The sequence below is a fragment of the Marmota monax genome, unplaced genomic scaffold (genome assembly GCF_021218885.2).
Source record: "Marmota monax isolate L192 unplaced genomic scaffold, Marmota_monax_Labrador192_F-V1.1 WCK01_AAM20220418_F8-fsc00012, whole genome shotgun sequence".
Taxonomy (NCBI): domain Eukaryota; kingdom Metazoa; phylum Chordata; class Mammalia; order Rodentia; family Sciuridae; genus Marmota; species Marmota monax.
This window is the reverse complement of record NW_026695227.1, coordinates 1,040,156-1,060,262: the sequence shown is the minus strand read 5'-3', so window position 1 is coordinate 1,060,262 and position 20,107 is coordinate 1,040,156. Positions and strand designations below refer to the sequence as shown.

The following is a 20,107-nucleotide window of genomic DNA, read 5'->3' as shown; positions in this document are numbered from 1 at the left end:
GTTGTATGTGGGTCATTTTCATTAATTGAAATATTTTTTCCTTGGTTTGTAAAGGAAACAAAACTGATTGATGACTTTCTATTTTTGTTCTAGAGAGAAGTTCTATCATTTGTGCAAGTTTTCTGAAGCAAACTGAGATCACAGAAAGAGGCATTCTTAACCTTTGAAGACCAAGACTAAAGTGAAATTTAAAATGTTCTTCAGGGAAGAACGAAGCTTGACCTACACTTTGGTGATAATTTGTTTCCTGACTTTACGGCTGTCCACCAGTCAGAATTGCCTCACCAAGAGTCTAGAAGATGTTGTCATTGACATTCAATCATCTCTTTCTAAGGGAATCAGAGGCAATGAGCCCACATATGCAATAACTCAGGAAGACTGCATTAATTCTTGCTGTTCAACAAAAAACATAACAGGTAAATAACATGGCAACCCTTTATTCCATGTTTTAATAAGCATATGGTAGATGTGACATAAGCATCTGGTAGATGTGACTGAATAATTTTTTTTAATATTTATTTTTTAACTGTAGTTGGACACAATACCTTTATTTTATTTATTTTATGTGGTGCTGAGGATCGAACCCAGAGCCTTGCATGTGCTAGGCGAACACTCTACCACTGAGCCACAATCCCAGCCCTGGAACTGAATAATTTATACTAGTGATTCTCAATGGGGAAGAAAGGTGGGTGATAAAATCACTGAGGAATTTTCCACAAGTGTGCCTTCCCCTCCTCTAAGCTGTGTTAACTTTACTGATGAATTTGTGTGTACATCCCTCAGGTGATTGGGTAGACAAAAGTTTGAGAATCACTGGTGTTTTATTCTAACAGGCCTTGTTTGGCCTGTTGAAAACAAAAATTGTATTTAAATGCTTAGTTGCCATCATCATGAAGTACTGGGATACAGTGTAATGTTACAAGAATATGTAAACAGAACAAAGGAGTTGAGATGAAAAGTAAAGGTCCTAAGCTCTGGGGGTAGTGGCGTGTGCAGCTTGGGAGGCTGAGACAAGAGGATTGTGAGTTTAAAGCCAGCCTCAGGAACTTAGCGAGACCCTGTGTCAAAATTAATTAATTGATTGATTGATTGATTGAGAGAGAGAGAGAATTTTTTTAATATTTATTTTTCAGTTCTGGGCGGATACAACATCTTTGTTTGTATGCGGTGCTGAGGATCCAACCCGGGCCGCACGCATGCCAGGCGTGCGCGCTACCGCTTGAGCCACATCCCCAGCCCCCTGTGTCAAAATTTAAAAGAAGGGGCTGGGGTTGTGGCTCAGTGGTAGCGCACTTGCCTGGTGTGTATGAGGCACTGGGTTCGATTTTCAGCACCACATATAAATAAATAAAATAAAGATCTATCAACAACTAAAAACCATATTTAAAAAAAGGGCTGAGGATGTGGTTCAGTGGTTAAGTGCCCCTGGGTTTAATTCCCAGTACAAAAAAAAAAGTCAAAGTCGTAACTCATCCCATTAGATTTAAAATCTAATCAGAATTTGACTTTTAAGTGGAAGCACAAAACCTTCACTTTATGGGCCTCCCTGAGCTGGCACAACACAGAATGAAGCCACTGACCACTAGGTAATTGCAGCTTCTAGGACTCTGCAGGGGCAGGGAGTTATTTAGGGACCATGCACATGACACAGAAGGAAACTGAGTCTGATATGTTTGAACAATGCCTTTATATACTTTAGACTTAACATCTGCAACCTGAAAAGAGAACTACATATCTAAACAGTGGTTGTTTTTCAGTTTTTCTTATATCTTGTCCTAGTTCTCTCAATGAAAAGACAACTACTATTGAGCACCTAATACCTCTCTAAGTGCTGTCGACAAAACAGTGAATAAGATGGACAAGGTCTTGCCATTAAGGAACCTAGAAGAGCTAGTGAATCCTGGACCAGTGCTTCTTGACTTATTAGCCAACCAAAGCATATATTCATTCTTGAATTTTTACTTCCTTTTCTTTCTATAATGATTATAGTATTATAAGGAATATGTATGTAGTCTTTATCCCTGGTTCCTGGCACAGAGCTCCTAAAAACCTTTGGAATTTCCTGAGTGATATGAGCATACATCTTTTGTTATTTATAACCCTTTTAACCATACCTGAATTTGTGCTAATGAAGCTACTCTTGACAGCTCCCTAGATTGCTTCTAGATAAGTGCTAATTGCCAGAAAGGCCACTTCATCAGAATCTTGGAAATTTCAGGCCTCCCACCCCACCCCACCCACCCATCCAGGAAAGGCCTAGAGATTGATTGAATCACATTGGCCAATAATTTAATCATGTAATAAAACCTCCAGGGGCTGGGGTTGTGGCTCCATGGTGGAGGCTCGCCTCGCACTGTGAGACCCTGGGTTCGATCCTCAGCACCACATAAAAATAAACAAACAAAATAAAGATATTATGGCCATGTATAATTAAAAAAATTAAAAAATAAATAAAATAAAACCTCCATATAGCCCCCTATATATGATTTGGGGGAGTTTCCAGGTTGGCGAACACATCCATGTGCTAGGAAGGTAGTACACGCCATTTCCATAAAAACAGAGGATACTATACTCAGGACCCTTCCAAACATCATCCTATATGCCTCTATCCAGAGATTTATTTATCTTTCTGTTTAGCATGCACAAGGCCCCCTGGGTTCAATCCTCAACACACCAAAAAAAAAAAAATCATTTTTATCTTTTTAACAACTATAATGGTAAATATAGCATTTACCTGAGTAAATACCATGAGCCATACTAGGAAATTATCAAATTTGAAGGGTAGGGTTTTGGCAGCCCCTGAATTTGTACCTAGACAGATGGTCCTGTAATATGGAGGCCCAATGTTTGCTACTGGCTTCTGAAGTTAGGGCAGTCTTGTGGGACTGAGCCCTTAAACCCTGGAGTCTGATGCCAATTCTAGGTATTTGAGTCAGAATTGAATTGAATTATTGGGTATCCAGTTTTGTCAGAGAATTAGAGAACTGGTGTGGATGATACTGTATTCTTGGTGTCAGATCCCCTTCAGGGATCTCTAACTAAGCAGTGTGCTTTTGGATACTGTATATGACAGAATTTTAAATTCTTACTTTTTTTTTAATGTTGATAAAAACATTTATGTGAAATAGAAAGAAACATCACCTGCAAACAGGACTGAATGCTCTCAGTGTGGGTATTTCCTGGCACTGTAGGGAACTGCATTTCTCCTCAATTCTAAGAAATGAGGGTTTGCTGTTTTTATTTTACCAGCACAAGTGCTATTACCACTTACTATAAGCAAAGGACCCCAAATTTTGCAGCTTATGGCTCCTTTATTTTACCTAAGTGCCAAAAAGAATGTACTGCAGATAACACATTTTTGAGAAATGAAAAGCAGAAATCTCTCTTATTCCCTGAATAGTGAAGAGATGATGATAAAACCCTTGCAGAAGCTAAAAATCTTCATTCTCACCTAGAGATCAGGGTTGATCCCTAGCCATTTGCTGGTCTAGAAGAAGTGGTAAAAATGATAAGGGAAATAAGGAAAGCCAGAAGAATGATATTTGTTTGGATATGAGGTGTCATCCAAAAGCTCCTGTTAATGCAAGACTATTCAGAAGTCAAATGATTGGATTATGAGAGCTATAACCTAATTAGTTCATCCTAGATTGAATGGACAGACTGGGTGTAACTATAGGCAGGTGGGGCTTGGCTGGATGGGACAGATTACTGGGGCTTGCCCTGGGAGGGTTTATCTTCCCTGCAAAGGCTTAGCCTTCTCTCTCTGCTTTTTCTCTGCCATGAACCAAGTAGCTTTCTTTGTCCATGCCCTTCTGCCATGACGTTCTGCCTTACTTTGGGCCCAAAGTAATGAAGCTGGCCCACCATGAACAAAAACCCCTGAAACCATGAGCCAAAATAAACTTTTCCTCAACTAAGTTGTCCTTGGTCACAGCAATGAAAAGCTGACTAACATAATACTGAAAAAAATAATTCACAGTGAGGTGCTTCAGCACCTACCTGTAGTCCCAGGAGGATTGCTTGAGGCCAGGCATTCCCCAGGGAACCCAGCCTGGGAAACCCAGCAAGATCCTGTTTCCTTAAAAAAATTAATAAATAAAAAGATGGACTTTGTATTCCATGTACTACTTGAATCCTTTGTGGAAAGAGGCATCGTATTTATGATGACTAATTTACTCCACCCTGACTCAGTTTATACATGTCTTGCAATAGAAGAGATACATGACATTATTAGAGTTTGAGCCATTTCTTAATGTCCAGCCAATTGGAAGTCGTGTAATGACTGCAAAAGTAGCACTTCAATGCATATTTTGAGGAATATTTTAACAAATGGAAGGTTTATTTCTAAGGAATTAAATGTACCATTAAGAACTGGTTTTGTCAAAAAAAAAAAAAAAAAAAAAAGAAAGAAAGAAAGAATAACCTTAACTCAAATTTGTAAACCCAACAAGGTTTAAAATTGCTTTACACAACTAAGAAAAAGGAAATGATTCAGTGGCCAGCAGGCAAGTCAACAAACCGAACAAAGGTGTTTATGTTGGACTCCAAAATAAGTGAAGCTCTTCCTTCTTGCCCTGCTCTTGAGAAAGTCTATTTCAAAATTATTCTTATAAAACCTTTCATTTCAGGGGACAAAGCGTGTAACTTGATGATCTTCGACACCCGAAAAACAGCCAAACAACCCAACTGCTACCTGTTTTTCTGTCCCAGTGAGGAAGCCTGTCCACTAAAACCTGCAAAGGGACTTATGAGTTACAGGATAATCAGAGGTAACAAAAGCATGTTTCTTGTTCTTTTGTGATTGGAATCAAGTATATGGTTTCTATGGAAGATTTTTTACTAGAATCTAAATAAAACTACCAAAAGGGTTCACATGTATTTCACTTTGGGAAATTCAATTTATTAAGCCAAAATCTGTTTTCCAATGAAAGACCTCTAAGTGATAATATTTTGTTTTGTTTTCACATTTATATGATAAAAGGTACACAGATCTCTCATGAAATTTTTTTTTTTAATTAATCCAGGGTCACTCTACCGCTAAGCCATATCCCTTCCCCTTTTTAATTTTTTTCTTTTGAGGCAGGGTCTCACCAGCTTACCTAAGCTGATCACAAACTTGTGATCCTCCTGCCTCAGTTCCAGGTAGCTAGGATTTTAAATGTTTGGCACCTAGACTTTTTTTTTTTTGCTTTTGTGTGTCTGTGTATCTTTGCGTGTATATGTGTGTGTTACTGGGGATTGAACCCAGGGCCTTGTGCATGTGAGGGAAGCACTCTACCACCTGAGCTCTATCCCCAGCCCTGGTTTTTGTTTTTAAGTTCTTCTTTAAAACAGTGTGAATGACACTGGAAGTACACAAGTCTCTGGGGCAACTATTTTTAAAAGGTTAAGATCTATATAAACATATAAACTTTTAGTATATCTTTATTAAGTTTTCATTATTTTATAATCATATTATCTGAAATAAAATTCACTGGATTTTGTTATCTAGAACTAGCGGGACATTCAATCAAGAAATATTCACTAAACATCTACTATGTGCTAGATTCTACGCAAAGTATCCATGCTTGTGAAATTTACATATTAGTTTAGAATGTAAAAAGTGATCAGCTAATAAAATGGATGATTACTTAGATACGTCTTTCTGGGATTTTGGCATGTTAAGTTTTTCAGGATGAAATGCTTTCTGTATCAAATTTTCTTTAAGTTTTAGAAGTGTTTTTTAAATCATACCCTTGATTATTAATATTCTGTTTATTCAATAAATAACATTATTTAGCATCTCCTGTGTGCCAAGCACTTTTTTATTTTGGTGCTATCAGGGATTGAACTCAGGGACGTTCAACCACTGAGCCACATCCCCAGCTTTTTTTTTTTTTTTTCCTTGCTAAGTTGCTTAGGGCCTATCTAAATTGCTGAGCCTGGCTTGAACTTGCAATTCTCCTACCTTAGCTTCCTGAGCTGCTGGGATTATGGGAATCTGCCATCATGTCCAGTGTGCCAAGCACTTTTTTACACCCTAAGTAAACAACACTAACCATGAAAAAGAAAGTTATCACTTCTGAAATTTAGGGGAAAGAGATAATAACCAGAATAAACAAATAATCAAGAAAAATATATGGAGAGAGGAGGGGAGGGAAGGAGAAGTACTGAGGAACAAAATTGACCAAATGGTATGCCTTTACAAGAGGATAACAACAAATTCCACTATTATGGGTGACTATAGTGCACAAATAATATATATATATACATATATATATATTTATATGAAGAAAAATATAAATGTATAATCGTAAATGCCTTGCAGAGACTTTGGATTGGATAATGTAATAGATAATCACTGAGTGGACCCTCTTAATCAGGTGATCAGAGAAAGCATCCATGAAGAGGTAACCCCTAAACTAAGATTCGAACATGCAAGGAAATGGGAGAATACCTTCCAGTCCCTGATCCCCAGACAGAATGGTCTTGGAATGTCTGAAGAACAAACATCTTATCCCAGCCGGCAGACACAAGATGAGCTGTACAGAGAGTGATATGCAAAAAGGCAGGAACCCAGATCACATAAAGTGATCTTGCAAGCCAGAGGAGGGGGTTTTTATTCTACCAAATGTTAGAAAGTTGTTGGAAGTTAATTAGGAATGTCCCCTGGTGTTTTAAAGGTGATTTCTCAATGCTTACTATGACTGCTCTCTCAGGAAAAGAACAATATAGAGACTGATGAGGGGAGAGTGAGATTTAGATGAAAGACAATGGTGTTGGGGACCAGGGAGGTGGTAGAGGAGATGGAAGGAGGAGTGGACATAGAGGCTGTTCCTGAGATGGAGTTGACAAGACTTGCTGATGGCATGGATGTCAGGGACCAGGACTAGGAAAGTGAAAGAGTTGAGTCCTACTTTTGAACTTGAGCATCTAAATGGATGGAGACACTACTTAGGCAAAATTTAAGAAAAGTCTTAAGGTTGAGAGGTGGAGTGGAATCAAGAGTTTCTCTCTTGCCTGCGTTAAGTGTGAGGTTCTTTATTTGTTGCTGAGGAGGGTACCTGGGATTGTCCTCAGGGACACTCAACCACTGAGACACATCCCCAGCCCTATTTTGTATTTTATTTAGAGATAGGGTCTTACCGAGTTGCTTAGCACCTCACCGTTGCCGAGGCTGGCTTTGAACTTGCAATCCTCCTGTCTCAGCCTCATGAGCTGCTGGGATTACTGGCATGAGCCACCATTCCCAGTTAAGTATAAGGTTCTTTGGGGAATGATACTGCTCGTGACACAGCCTGGGTGATGGCATCACTTTGTCTCCCAAGTGAGTCTGTGTTTAAGTTTTGTTCATGAGCCAGGAAACCTGCTATATCAATTATTCCTTTAAACATGAGCATGCAGCATGGATGCTTTGTATAAATAATAATCTGTTTCTGGAATATGGTGGAAATTATAGTTGAGTTTGTTTTTTAATGTTTATAATACTTCTGCCAGGTGCACACCTGTAATCCCAGCAGTTTGGGAGCTTGAGACAGGAGGATCACGAGTTCAAAGCCAGCTTCAGCCATGGCAAGGTGCTAAGCAACTGAGTAAGACCCTGTGTCTAAATAAAATACAAAATAGGGCTGGGAATATGGCTCCGTGGTCAAGTGCCCCTGAGTTCAATCCCTGGTACAAAAAAAAGTTTATAATGCTTCTATAATATTGTTGATTTTACAATGCACTACGAAAGAGGAAATATGTGATAAAGATCCTCATCAGTGGGAAAGGAAGGAAAGGGCAAGTGTGAGACGATGAAGTGGAATTAGAATCAAACCATTCTTATGTCAGCCACCAGGGGGCAACATCAGCCCAGAGCAGATTGATAGACATTTAGGGGCAAAGTGGCACCATGCAAAGAACTGTTTATATATACAGTGTGTGTACAAGTTATGTCCTTAATTCTATTTATGAATATACCTATGTTGATAGATCAAGAGTACCCCATTAAAAACAAATTACTGGGCTGGGGTTGTGGCTCAGTGGTAGAGCGCTTGCCTTGCATGTGTGAGGCCCTGGGTTCCATCCTCAGCACCACATAAAAATAAATAAATAAAGGTATTGTGTCCAACTACAACTAAAAAATATTTTTTAAAAAATTACTGGCATGATCCTGTAATTCCAGCTACTCGGGAAGCTGAGGCAGGAAGATTGCAAGTTTAAGGCTGGCCTGGGCAACTTAGCAAGACCATGTCCCAAAAACAAGCAAACAAACAAAAAAAGGAAGCGGGGGGAAGGAGGAGGGGCTAAGGTATGGCTCAGTAGGAGAGTGCTTGCCAAGCATGTGTGAGGCACTGGGTTTTATCCTCAGCACCACATAAAAATAAATAAAATAAAGGTATCACGTCCATCTACAACTAAAATAAACAAATAAAAGAGTGGGGTGTAGCTCAGTGGCAGAATGCTTATCTAGCGTTCATGATGCCCTGAGTTCAGTCCCCAGTACCACCAAAATAAATAATGAAATATCAGTTTGGGGACATATTGAACAAGAGGATATGTTTGTATTTTTAAAAATTATCTCTTGGCCAGGCAACTGGCACACATCTGCAATCCCAGCAGCTCGGGAGTCTGAGGCAGGAGGATCACAAATTCAAAGCCAGCCTCAGCAAAAAGCAAGATGCTAAGCAACTCAGTGAGACCCTATCTCTAAATAAATATTAAAAAGGGACAGGGGGCTGGGGTTATGGCTCAGAGGTAGAGCACTCACCTAGCATGTGCAAGGCCCTGAGTTCGATCCTCGGCACCACATAAATAATAAATAAATAAAATAAAGGTATTGGGTCCAACTATAACTAAAAAATAAATATTCTTTCAAAAAAATGGTGGAGGGGCTGGGGTATAACTCAGTGGTTAAGTGCCCTGGGTTCAATTCCTGGTACCAAAAAAGAAAAAATTATCTGACTCCTATTTGAAGTAAAATTCAATGTAGATATATATTTAATGGTTTATATCTGGAGGTACTCTTATTTCCTATATTCAATTGACAAATATTTACAGACTGAAAATTTGAAAGATGACAGTGGACTTTGTTCATTCTATAAACCCATCACAGTTTGGTTTATTTAATCTTTTTTTATAGTTTTAAGGTATGTAATTTCTACCCAGGACTGGAAGAATAGAATTCAGAAATAAAACAGATTGGAACTCTGCTCAGCTAATCTACATTAGCTAATCTCCATAAAGTAGTCGCTCTTTGTTTGTGAAGGGGAGGCTGTACTGGAGATTGAACCCAATGGTGTTCTATCACTGAGCTATATCCCCAATCCCTTTTTAATTTTGAGACAGAGTTTTGCTAAGTTGCCAAGACTGGTCTCAGACTTATGATCCTCCTGCCTCAGCCTCCTGAGTCATTGGGATGACAGGCAGTCCTTCATTATTATGTTTTTTAATGTTTTTAGTTGTAGAGGGACATAATACCTTTATTTTGTTTGTTTAGGTTTTTTTTTTTTTTTTTAAGTGGTGCTGGGGATTGAACCCAGTGCCTCATGCATGCTAAGCAAATACTCTGCCACTGAGCCACAACCCCAGCCCCCAGTCCTTCATTTTTTGACTCAGTGAAGTCTATTGGAAAATGAAACTCAAAAGAGTTGAGAGCAGAGGGCTGTTTCTCAGCTCCTTCTATGGTTTATCTCTGTGACTGAGAGAAAGTGCCACGCCTCAGTGCAAACACCAGTGGAAGAGGTAAATGGAGCAGGTGTGGAGATCCCTTTGTGCTTCTAGGAACTTTGCCAATACAAGAATCTTTTTTTTTTTTAAGTTGTAGATGGACACAATATCTTTATTTTGGTTATTTATTTTTATGTGGTGCTGAGGATCGAACCTAGGGCTTCACACATACTAGGCAAGCGCTCTACCACTGAGCCACAACCCCAACCCTCCAATACAAGAATCTTATCAAGAAATGGGACTATTTGCCTTTTTGGTATTAAGATTTTTGAGTTCTTTATGTGTCCTAGAGATTAGTGCTCTGATGTGTGTGTGGTAAAAATTTGTTTCCAAATTGTAGGCTCTCTGTTCACCTCACTGATTGTTTCTTTTGCTGAGAAGCAGCTTTTTAGTTTGAATCCATCTCATTTATTGCTTCTTGGTTTTAATTCTTGTGCTATAGGAGTCTTATTAAGGAAGTTGGGGCCTAATCCAACAGATGGAAATTTGGGCCTACTTTTTCTTCCATTAGGAGAAAGGTCTCTAGTTTAATTCCTAGGTCCTTGATCTACTTTGAGTTGAGTTTTGTGCAGGGTGAGAGATAGAGGTTTAATTTCATTTTGTTACATGTGGATTTCCAGTTTTCCCAGCACCATTTGTTGAAGAGGCTATCTTTTCTACAATGTATGTTTTTGACACCTTTGTCTAATATAAGATAATTGTAATTATGTAGGTTAGTCTCTGTGTCCTCAATCAATATATATATATATATATATATATATATATATATATAAATGTTCAACATCTCTAGCAATTAGAGAAATGCAAATCAAAACTGCTTTAAGATTTTTATGTCACTCCAGTCAGAATGACAGTTATTAAAAATACAAACAACAATAAGTGTTGGCGAGGATGTGGGGGAAAGGCACACTCAGACATTATTGGTGGGACTGCAAATAGGTGCAGCCAATATGGAAAGCAGTATGGAAAATCCTTAGAAAACTGGGAATGGAACAGCCATTTGACCCAGCTATCCCCTTCTCTGTCTATACTCAAAGGACTTAAAAACAGCATACTACAGGGACACAGCCACATCATTGATGTGCTGTTTATAGATACACAATTTACAATAGCTAAATTGTGGAACCAACCTAGATGCCCTTCGATACATGAATGGATAAAGAAAATGTGTATATATACACAATTGAATATTATTTAGCATTAAAAGAGAATAAAATCATGGCATTTGCAGGTAAATGGATGGAGTTGGAGAATATAATCCTAAGTAAATTTAGCGAATCCCCCCCAAAAAAAAACAAATGTCAAAAGATTCTCTGATTTATGGATGCTGGTTCGTAATGTGGTTGGGGGTGGGGCATGGGAGGATTCGATGAATTCTAGATAAGGCAAAGGAGAGGGAGGGAAAGGGGGTAGGAAAAGTTGGTGGAATGGATGGACATCATTACCCTAAGTACATGTATGAAGACACGAAATGTGTGACTCTACTTTGTATACAACCAGAGATAAAAAAATTGTGCTCTATATGTGTAATATGAATTGTAAAGCATTATGCTGCCATATATAACAAATTAAAATTAAAAAAAAATAAATATAAAATTAAAAAAAGAAGAAATGGGACTAAGCTGAGCAAGATGGCGCACACCTGTGATCCCAGCTGGTTGGGGGGCTAAGGCAGGAGGATCTTGAGTTCAAAGCCAGCCTCAGCAACTTAGCAAGGCCCTAAGCAACTCAACAAGACCTTGTCTCTAAAATATTTAAAAGGGCTGGGGATGTGGCTCAGTGGTTAAGTACCTTGGGTTCAATTCCTGGTACCAAAAAAAAAAAATGTATTACATATTACTTTAGGAAAAGGCCTTGGCTTTGCTTTATTTCTGAATTTGCATGCTTGATAAAGAAAAGACTATTTCAATCATTCTTGTCAATGGCTTTATTTGCCTTTTGATATCACACACATTAGAGCGTATTTACCTATATAGTTTCTCTTTTTTTCCCTCAAGCTTTAAAATGAAACTTGTTGTGTCATTATCTTTTTTTTTTTTTTTAAGCATTGAAGGTCAAACTCAAGGCCCTGTGCATGCTAGGCAAGTGCTCTACCATTGAGCTACTCCCATCAAGTCTTTTTTTTTTTTTTAATATTTTTTTTAGTTGTAATTGGACACAGTACCTTTTATTTATTTATTTTTATTGCTGAGAATTGAACCCAGTGCCTCACATGTGCTAGGCGAACATTCTACTGCTGAGCCACAGCACCAGCCCAAGTCTTTTTTTTTTTTAATACCTGAATTCTCTCTAAAGATACAGGTAGTTTTCTGATGCTGAAGCTATGAATGTGAACATGACCTGTACTAAAAGTGCTCCTATTCTGCATTGTTAGAGGAAAAAGGAAATTCAGGCATCCAAATTCTACTTTAGAGTACTATATCCTAGAGCAGGTGTCTGCCAATGTTTTCTATGAAAGTTTGACTATTTTAGACTTTTAAGGCCAATATTTTAAGCAGTGTGGGCATACATGATCTCTTGTACCTATTCACCTTTGTTCTCATATATAAAAGCAGCCATAGATAGATAACATATAAACAAATATATGTGTGTACCAGTAAATCTTTATTTATGAATACTAAAATTTGAATATTGTATAATTCATGTGTTACAAAATATTAGTCTTGTTTTGCTTTTTTCCAACCATTTGAAAAATGTAAAAACCATTCTTGGTTTATAAGCCATACAACAACAGGCATCAGGCCAGACTTGGCCATTGATCCATAGTTTGCTGGCCCTGTCCTACATAGATTGATAAATGATAGCTCTGAAGGGCCACCTAGGGGTATGAGGCTTAGAGAGTAGCCACAGAATATTATAAGTATGAAGTTGCCCCTGGATCTGTTAGGAGATGGGGGAGAACTAGTTTAAAAACTGAGATGGATGGGATTTGAGGAAGAAGGGAGTCAACCAATAAAAGCCAGGAAATTCCTCAGCTTCTTTCCTTGTGTTTTCTGCAATTCTGATCTAAGCAAAATGACTAGCCAAGTAGCAGAGTAATAGAGAGTAATTCAGATGATCATTTGCTGCCCTCGATTACCTGAACAAGCTTTTCTGGTTTGAGCTGTGATAGATGGTGTGTGTGATCAAGAGCCAGAGTCTAAGCTTTCTCCAGCAGGAGCACATCGGAGGCTGGTTCTTCCTCCACAGGAATCAGGACCATGAGGTTTTCTGCTCTTCTGGTTGTCAGTATGTCTATCCCATCCTCCTCCTAACCATCGATTATAATGTTCTAAGCTTTGAGAGTCAAAATTAAATCTCCCAGGTAGCCTTCCTCCTAAGTACAGTGCTGGAACTGTGTACCCCTGGTGTTTGCTTGAGAAATGTGATCAACCTTCTGCTGCTGCCTTGGTTCAGTGTGCTGAGACCAGATCCAGCCCTCTCCTCCTTCCTGTTAAAGGACATCACAGGAATCACAGTTCAGTTCTTCCCTGCTGAACCCATCACCTCACTTTCCCACTGCTCCTACGTAGCCTTTCTTGCCTGCCCTGTGCCCATGCTATGAAATCTGTCCTAATAATTACTTGTCATCTGAGTCCCAGTTGTTATGTTCTGCAGGAGCTCGTGCCTCACAGCAGCCTCCTCCCTGCTAGTCCTCAATTTGCTCCTGTCACCTTGGCCCAGCTCTCTGCCCTTGCCCCAGCCCCATCTTCATGACCATCCCCATCTTCCTAACCCTCTTGTTGCCCATGCCAAGCTCCTCTTAGCCCCCTGCTTTACTGCTCCTATCTTTTTCTTAATTCACCTGAAGTGCCTCCATACATTTCTTCTGTTCCATCAGAGTAGAAATAAACCACAGCATCGGGCAGAGAGGCAGTATCATCAGATTCTGATTTAGCAACTTGTATTTTTCCTTTTTGTACATATTTCAATGGAATATCAAGTATCAGGGCCAGGGGTGTAGCTCATGGTAGAGTGCTTGCTTCTTAGCACACCAGGCCCTGCATTCAGTCTCCAGTTTAAAAAAAAAAAAAATCAAGTATCGGTTATCAGTTTGAAGATAAGTTTAAACAAGCTGTTGTGACATATTTTTTAAGCCACCCTAGCATGGACATATTTAAGTCTCCTTTTGTTTACATTTTCAGATTTTCCATCTTTGACCAGAACTGATTTGCCACACCAAGAGTTAGCACAAGAAGATGATCTCTTCCATGGCCAGTCTTCACAAGCGGTCACTCGCACTCTCCCTCCTCTGACAGGTAATTTGAAGCCTACTGATCTCTTATGGAGAGATGCACTTTCTCAGAAGTCTGGATCCCCGGGTCACTTGCAGAAACTATTCAAGACTGATCAAACGACTACACGGGTCCCTGTTTATAAAGAGAACGTCCATTCTCCGAATTCACAGTTTTCCTCAGAACTAGAAATAGCTCATCCACTGCCTGAAAATGCAGCTACCTTCCCAGCTCCAGGGGCTGCTGCTGCTTCTCTGCCTGACACCTCTGCTCCTCTGAAACCTGCAGTTCTTCTACCGACCAGTACTTCAGTGAGACCCTCTGTGACTTTCCAACCATGGGTGGTCACCACAGCTCCACCTGTAACCACTGTCACCTCTCAGCAGACCAGAGCCCCCATTTCTACAGTTTTTACACATGCCATGGTTACACCTCAAGTTAAAACTACAGTAGCGGTTCCAATTACCATCTTTCAAGCATCTACAGACTTGACAGGCACCTCAGAAACTGTGCCCTATAGAGAAATGCTGACTTCAAACATAAGGTCTGGGCATAAATCTGCTACACTTTCTTGGTCAAATGTGGAGTCTTCTGCCACAAATAAAACTGCTTTTCAGGACAAGGGGAAGGCCAGCGTAGGTGGTTCATCACTGAGCAGAGTTCCAGAAAGCCCATATAGCCTTCCATTTGAAAAGTGGCTCCTCATGGGTACCTTGCTATTTGGTGTTCTGTTCCTGGTGATAGGCCTCATCATCTTGGGCAGGATGCTCTCAGAATCCCTCCGCAGGAAACGGTACTCAAGACTTGATTACTTGATCAATGGAATCTACGTTGACATCTAAAGGCAAAAGTAGCTATCTCTTGATTATTTAGTAATTGGAAGCCAAATGCAGTGAATTTCTGCTGACTTGCTGGTCTCAATAGGAGATTGTATTCTGAATACCAGAAAATGTCCCTTACCAATTTCTTTTTGCTTGGTTTTTTTTGTTTTTTGTTTTTTGTTTTTTTTTTTTTTGAGAAGGAGGGAGAAAAGAAACCGAATTAGGTAATTTGAATGATCTGTCTCTAAAATACTGACTGAAAATAAAGCTCTACCTAAAGTAATAAAGTGTGATTGCCATATAAATTGGGAAATTCAGCTGGCTTTTTGCAAGGAATAAAGATTAGGACATCTAGATTCCAATCTGTTAATATTTCTGGTTCCAGATAAAGTCGACTGTTTATGATATTAGTTTTAATGGATTGATTTTCTTTTTATATGAATTCCAATAAAACTTATTCCAGATGTATTTCCTTCCAGTTAAATATTTGAATAAATCTTTTGTTACTCGGTAATGTTCTTGTAAGTGACATGTCCAGCTGGATAACTTTCAGTTTATTCCCACCAGCAATATGATGAAATGATGAAAATATGTGTTCCAAGTTAAAATGACAAATCCTTCTTTTCCCGTCAAGGAGCAAAGAGGTTCCTCTGGGAAACTTTTAGCAGAATATCAGCCTATATGGAGACAATGATTAAAACCAATTCTAATAAATGGCCAAATCCATTTGGGGTCTGTTCTTTTTGTATTAACATTTTCTTAACTTGTACTAATTTTAAGATGTACTAGTATTATTTATAATTCTTTTTCTAAACATCACCATCAGCCAATTTTAGCTTTATTTGGAACAGCATCAGAAGTAATATAAAATACTTATATTAGTATGCTATAATTTTTATTGGTTGATATTACTGAAATTTCTGAGAAATTCTTATAAAAGAGTTTGCCAGACAAGTTAAAGTTGGGGTAACTGAGTCTACGAGGCCACCTAGGTCAATTTGACATGTCATCTCTCTGGATGTGGGTCTGTTTTTCTCTAAAACAAGAAGTTTGGGCTCTTCAGGTATAAACAGGATTAAGATAAAAATGAATTTCAGATGAGCAGTTTATACAGTGAGCACTAGAGGGCAGTAGCTGGTTAATAAGCATAGCCATGGAGAAAAATGTAGACAGTGACAAAAATGGGCTCCTCTCTTCCCACTCCTCCTTCCTCACCTGTTCCATTCCCTCTGCTCTCCAGCTGCCTCTCCCCCTTCCCCTTGGTTTATGGTTAAGCTCATAAAGCATATTAAGAGGAAAGCTAGCCTATTGAAAATACTACTTTTCATATATTTTGCAGCTTAACAGCTTGACACAAATCTCCAAGGGGTTTACATAAGCTTTAAGTAGGTTGAATAAATAAAATCTTGAGTCAATTTAATTTAACAAGTACTTATTGAATATCTACATGTAGACCAGAATCAGATTAGTTAACCAAGCACCTTGGAATTTTAAAATGTCTCCTCTCTTTGATAATGGATTTGAAGAGTGAAAATAAGGCTTTCTGTGGGTGTTTGTAAAAGATTCTGGTTCTCCTGTTGTTTTCTGTTCACTTTCTTGGGATCTTTGTGATGGGGAGACTAGACAGGAGGCTGTAGTAGTTAGTAGTTCAGATGAGAGAGACTGTGGAGATGTGAGTTGTAGAGAAGAATAATTTAAGACTAAAATTAAGGGGGGGAAGATTCCTGCACTTGGTATGTATTTATTTTTGAGATGGGATCTTACAATGTTGCCCAGAATAGCCTTGAACTTTGAGGCTCAAGCCATCCTCCTGCCTCAGTCTCAATAGTAGCTGAAATTAGAGGAATGCACCACTGTGACTGGTTGTTCTCAGATGGCTCTAACAGTGACTAGCCTACTCGGCCTCTTGGACAAATCTCGCTGAATCATGAGCCCTCTCCTTTGATTTGTTGGAAGGAATGGTAGCAAACTAGAACAGGTGAGAAGACTAGGAAGGACCCCCTGATCAAAAATATCCTCTCTTCAGCCAGGTGTGGTGGTGCCCACCTGTGGTCCCAGCTATTTGGAAGGCTGAAGTAAGAGGACTGCTTGATCCCAGGAGTTCAAGTCTCTCCTGGGCAACATAATGAGACCCCTGTCTCAAAGAGAAAAAAAATTCTTAATTCACCAACATGACACTTACCCAGGATTGAGAGACTGCTTAAAACAGCTAATGACTAAAGGATGAAGTCTATAGCTTATTCATCCCAGATGAATACTGCTGCATTCTGGTTTCTCCATTACCCCTGACCCGAAACTCCTTGGCTTCCAGATTGCAGAGCTACCACTTATCTACCCAACAGCCAGCCCCACTTTTGCCTGTTTTGTTGCAGGTTGGAAGTGCCAGATTCTCTTTCCCAGCTCCCTTTGCAGTGAGGGTTGGTTATACTCCAGGTGAGTGGAACCCTGATGGGGGCTTCTAGGAAAGCTTGTTAAGAGCTTGGGAGCAAAAAAGAGCTTTGCTCTTTAAGTCTTGCTTGGGATGATGGATGTGATACTTGGGGCTACTGCAGCCATGAGAGAATAAACATTAACATGCTAAATATAGCAATGGGATATGGAAAGGGACTGGTCCCCAATGCCTTAGCTAAATGACAGGATGGACTATGGAACTGCCAATGTTAATTTTGTTCTGTGATAATCTCTAACACCTCTGCTTTTAGTTGAGTATTCCATTACTTAATAATGATAGCAAATGCTTATGAGATCCTTACACTAGGTGTCTAGAACACTTGCATATGCTAACTCATTTCATTCTTACAATAACTTTTTGAAGATTTTTTATCCTTATTTTGCAAGTGAGGAAATTGAGGCAAAGAGAAGCATAAGTGGGGCTGCTGTTGCAGCTCAGTGGTAGAGCACTTGCCTAGCATATGTGAGGCACTGGGTTTAATTCTTAGCACCACATTTAAAAAAATAAAGATATTTTAAAAAGAGAAGTATAAGTGACTGGCCTGAGGTCACTTGCCCAGGTGGTCTGGTTCCAGAGTTCTCATTCTCTAAGTTCTTATATTTGGAATGATACACAGTGAATCAAAAAAATGGTTTGCAGTAGACAAGGCATATTCTAGATAACACCTTTTAAATAGTTTTGGGATGAATGATAACCTTGGGCCAAAAGCATGGAAATTCAAAGGTCAGTGGTTTCATTCTGGAATAGGTTTCATTCACTTTCTCAGCCACTGAGAGCCCATCATCTCATCTGGTCACTGACAACATGTGCCAAGGCTAAGGGTCACACTCCAGAAGAGAGAACCATTCTGTTCCCCTCTGTCCTTTCATCTGTCAATAGTACCACCTGCCACCCAATCTCTCCTGCACTGAGCAACTTCATAGTCACATTCTATTTTCTCTTCTGCCTCAGCCTCCACATCCAATGTTTACCAATACCCATTTTCTTTGAAAGCTGCATCTCAAAGTTAGTGATTCCCACTGCCACCTCCTGTTTGGTCTTTGCTGTGGTTTGACTGTGCTCCTCAAAGTTCATGTGTTAGAAACTTAATCTCCATTGCTACAGTGTTGGGAACATGGGGACTTCAAGATGAACAGAGTGCGCTGGGGATGCAGCTCAGTAGGAGAACTCATGCTTACCACCAACAAGGCTCTGAGTTGGATACCCAGCACAACATTAGAGATATGATAAATTGTGGTATAAAGGTGTATTAAGGGGCTGGGGATGTGGCTCAAGAGGTAGCGTGCTGGACTAGCATGCGTAAGGCACTGGGTTCGATTCTCAGCACCACATAAAAATAAAATAGAGATATTGTGTCCACCTAAAACTAAAAAATATTTTAAAAAGGTGTATTAATAATTGTAATGAAAAAAATCAATAAGAGAGCTCATGTATAATGGTATAATTTGCTGTGAACATACTTTATATGCAGAGTTATGAAAAATTGTGCTGTGAATGGATAATTATGAATGTAATGCATTCCACTATTGTCATGTATGAAATAATTAATTTTTTTTAAAAAAAGCAAAAGCAAATAGACCATAGGACTCCACCTTCATGAATGAATTAATGCCCAATCATGGAAGTGGGTTAGTATTTGCAGGAATGGGTTCCTGAAAGGTTGAGTTTGGTCCCCTTTCCTCTTTCCCTCCTACTCCTGCTCTCTCTCTCTCTCTTTCATGCATATGTACCTATGTGCTCTGGAGCTTCTGCCTTCCAGGAAGGAATATGCAGCAAGAAGGTCCTGACCAGATCCAGTCCTGTAACCTCCAGCCTCCAGAACTGTAAGAAATAAATCTCTATTCATTATAAATTATCCAGTGTCAGGTATTCTGTTGTAGCAGTGCAAAATGTCCTGTCACCCTACTTGCGTCTCCTTACTCAGTTCCCATGTCACACATTTCCTCCACACAATTTCAAGTTCCCCTAAAAGAACACCACCCGGGCAGTAACTCGTACATTATGCTCTGTGCCTTCCTACCACGTATAGGGGTGATTACCAACTCAGTGTGGCATAGCAAGCCTCCCCATGCTCCAGCTCCAATCTAACCATTCTCCATCTGCCTCCTTTCTCACAAAACCTGAGCTGTAGCTACACAACCCCTTTCATCATTTCTCAAATATGCCAAGCATTTTGATGAGCCATGCTATTCCCTCTGCCCTTTCCCCTCTTCACTGGACAAATTTCCTCTCATCCCTCAAGACCCAGGTCAAACATCACCTTCAACATTGTCTCCAGTTTCTCCCAGGGGAGGTATTATTCCTCCTGGATTTCTGACACAGCACTTGATTTATACCATGAGCAAAATACTTCCATAGTATCTTCTATCAGTTTATATATTACACTGCTAGACTGATCTGATAGTGTTTCTCTGCTGCATCTATGCTTAATAGTGTGTCTGGCACATAGTCGACACTCCATAAATGATCTCAAGTGAATTTAAAAACCTATTTGTAGAAGGTCGTTCCTTTCAGCAATGGGCAGTAATAGGAGTTGGCTGTGTGTGCAACAGCTTCTATATCATAAAGAGAAAATTCAATCAAGACTCCACTTACATGGATGTTTTAGGAGAATGGAATAAAATCCAGGTGCGCAGTAATAAAGTATATACTCTCATTTTAACTGAGACCAGACACTGGAGGATTGGTAGAGAAGCAATTGATTGATTTTGTTCATTTCTCTCAGGGCTGAGACAGCACAGTTTACTTAGCCCATGGAGATAATTAGCCAACAGAATAAATTTTTGTGCCCTTATATTTTTGGTTAATTTATAATTAAAGTAATTTTAGAGTCTTTTTGGAGCCAAAACAAAGCTCATAATCTGTTATTTGTTTCCCAACTATGTCAGTCAGTGAAAGAGCCCAAATTAAAACCTAGTGCTCCAGCCAGC

The 20,107-nt window shown here is 39.3% G+C and overlaps 1 protein-coding gene across 6 annotated transcripts in view; it reads left to right on the top strand.

The window, feature by feature from the left end:
* Mansc1 (MANSC domain containing 1) overlaps nt 1–15,451 on the top strand; it is a 37,456-nt gene extending 22,005 nt beyond the window's left edge. For all 6 annotated transcript variants that reach the window (XM_058576167.1, XM_058576168.1, XM_058576165.1 and 3 more), the window contains 3 exons: nt 94–416; nt 4,629–4,769; nt 13,815–15,451. In XM_058576167.1, coding sequence (XP_058432150.1) covers nt 194–416; nt 4,629–4,769; nt 13,815–14,746 — 1,296 coding nt within the window. In that variant the 5' untranslated portion in view covers nt 94–193 and the 3' untranslated portion in view covers nt 14,747–15,451. The remainder of the gene's footprint in view (nt 1–93; nt 417–4,628; nt 4,770–13,814) is intronic.
* Nucleotides 15,452–20,107: the final 4,656 nt, after the last annotated feature.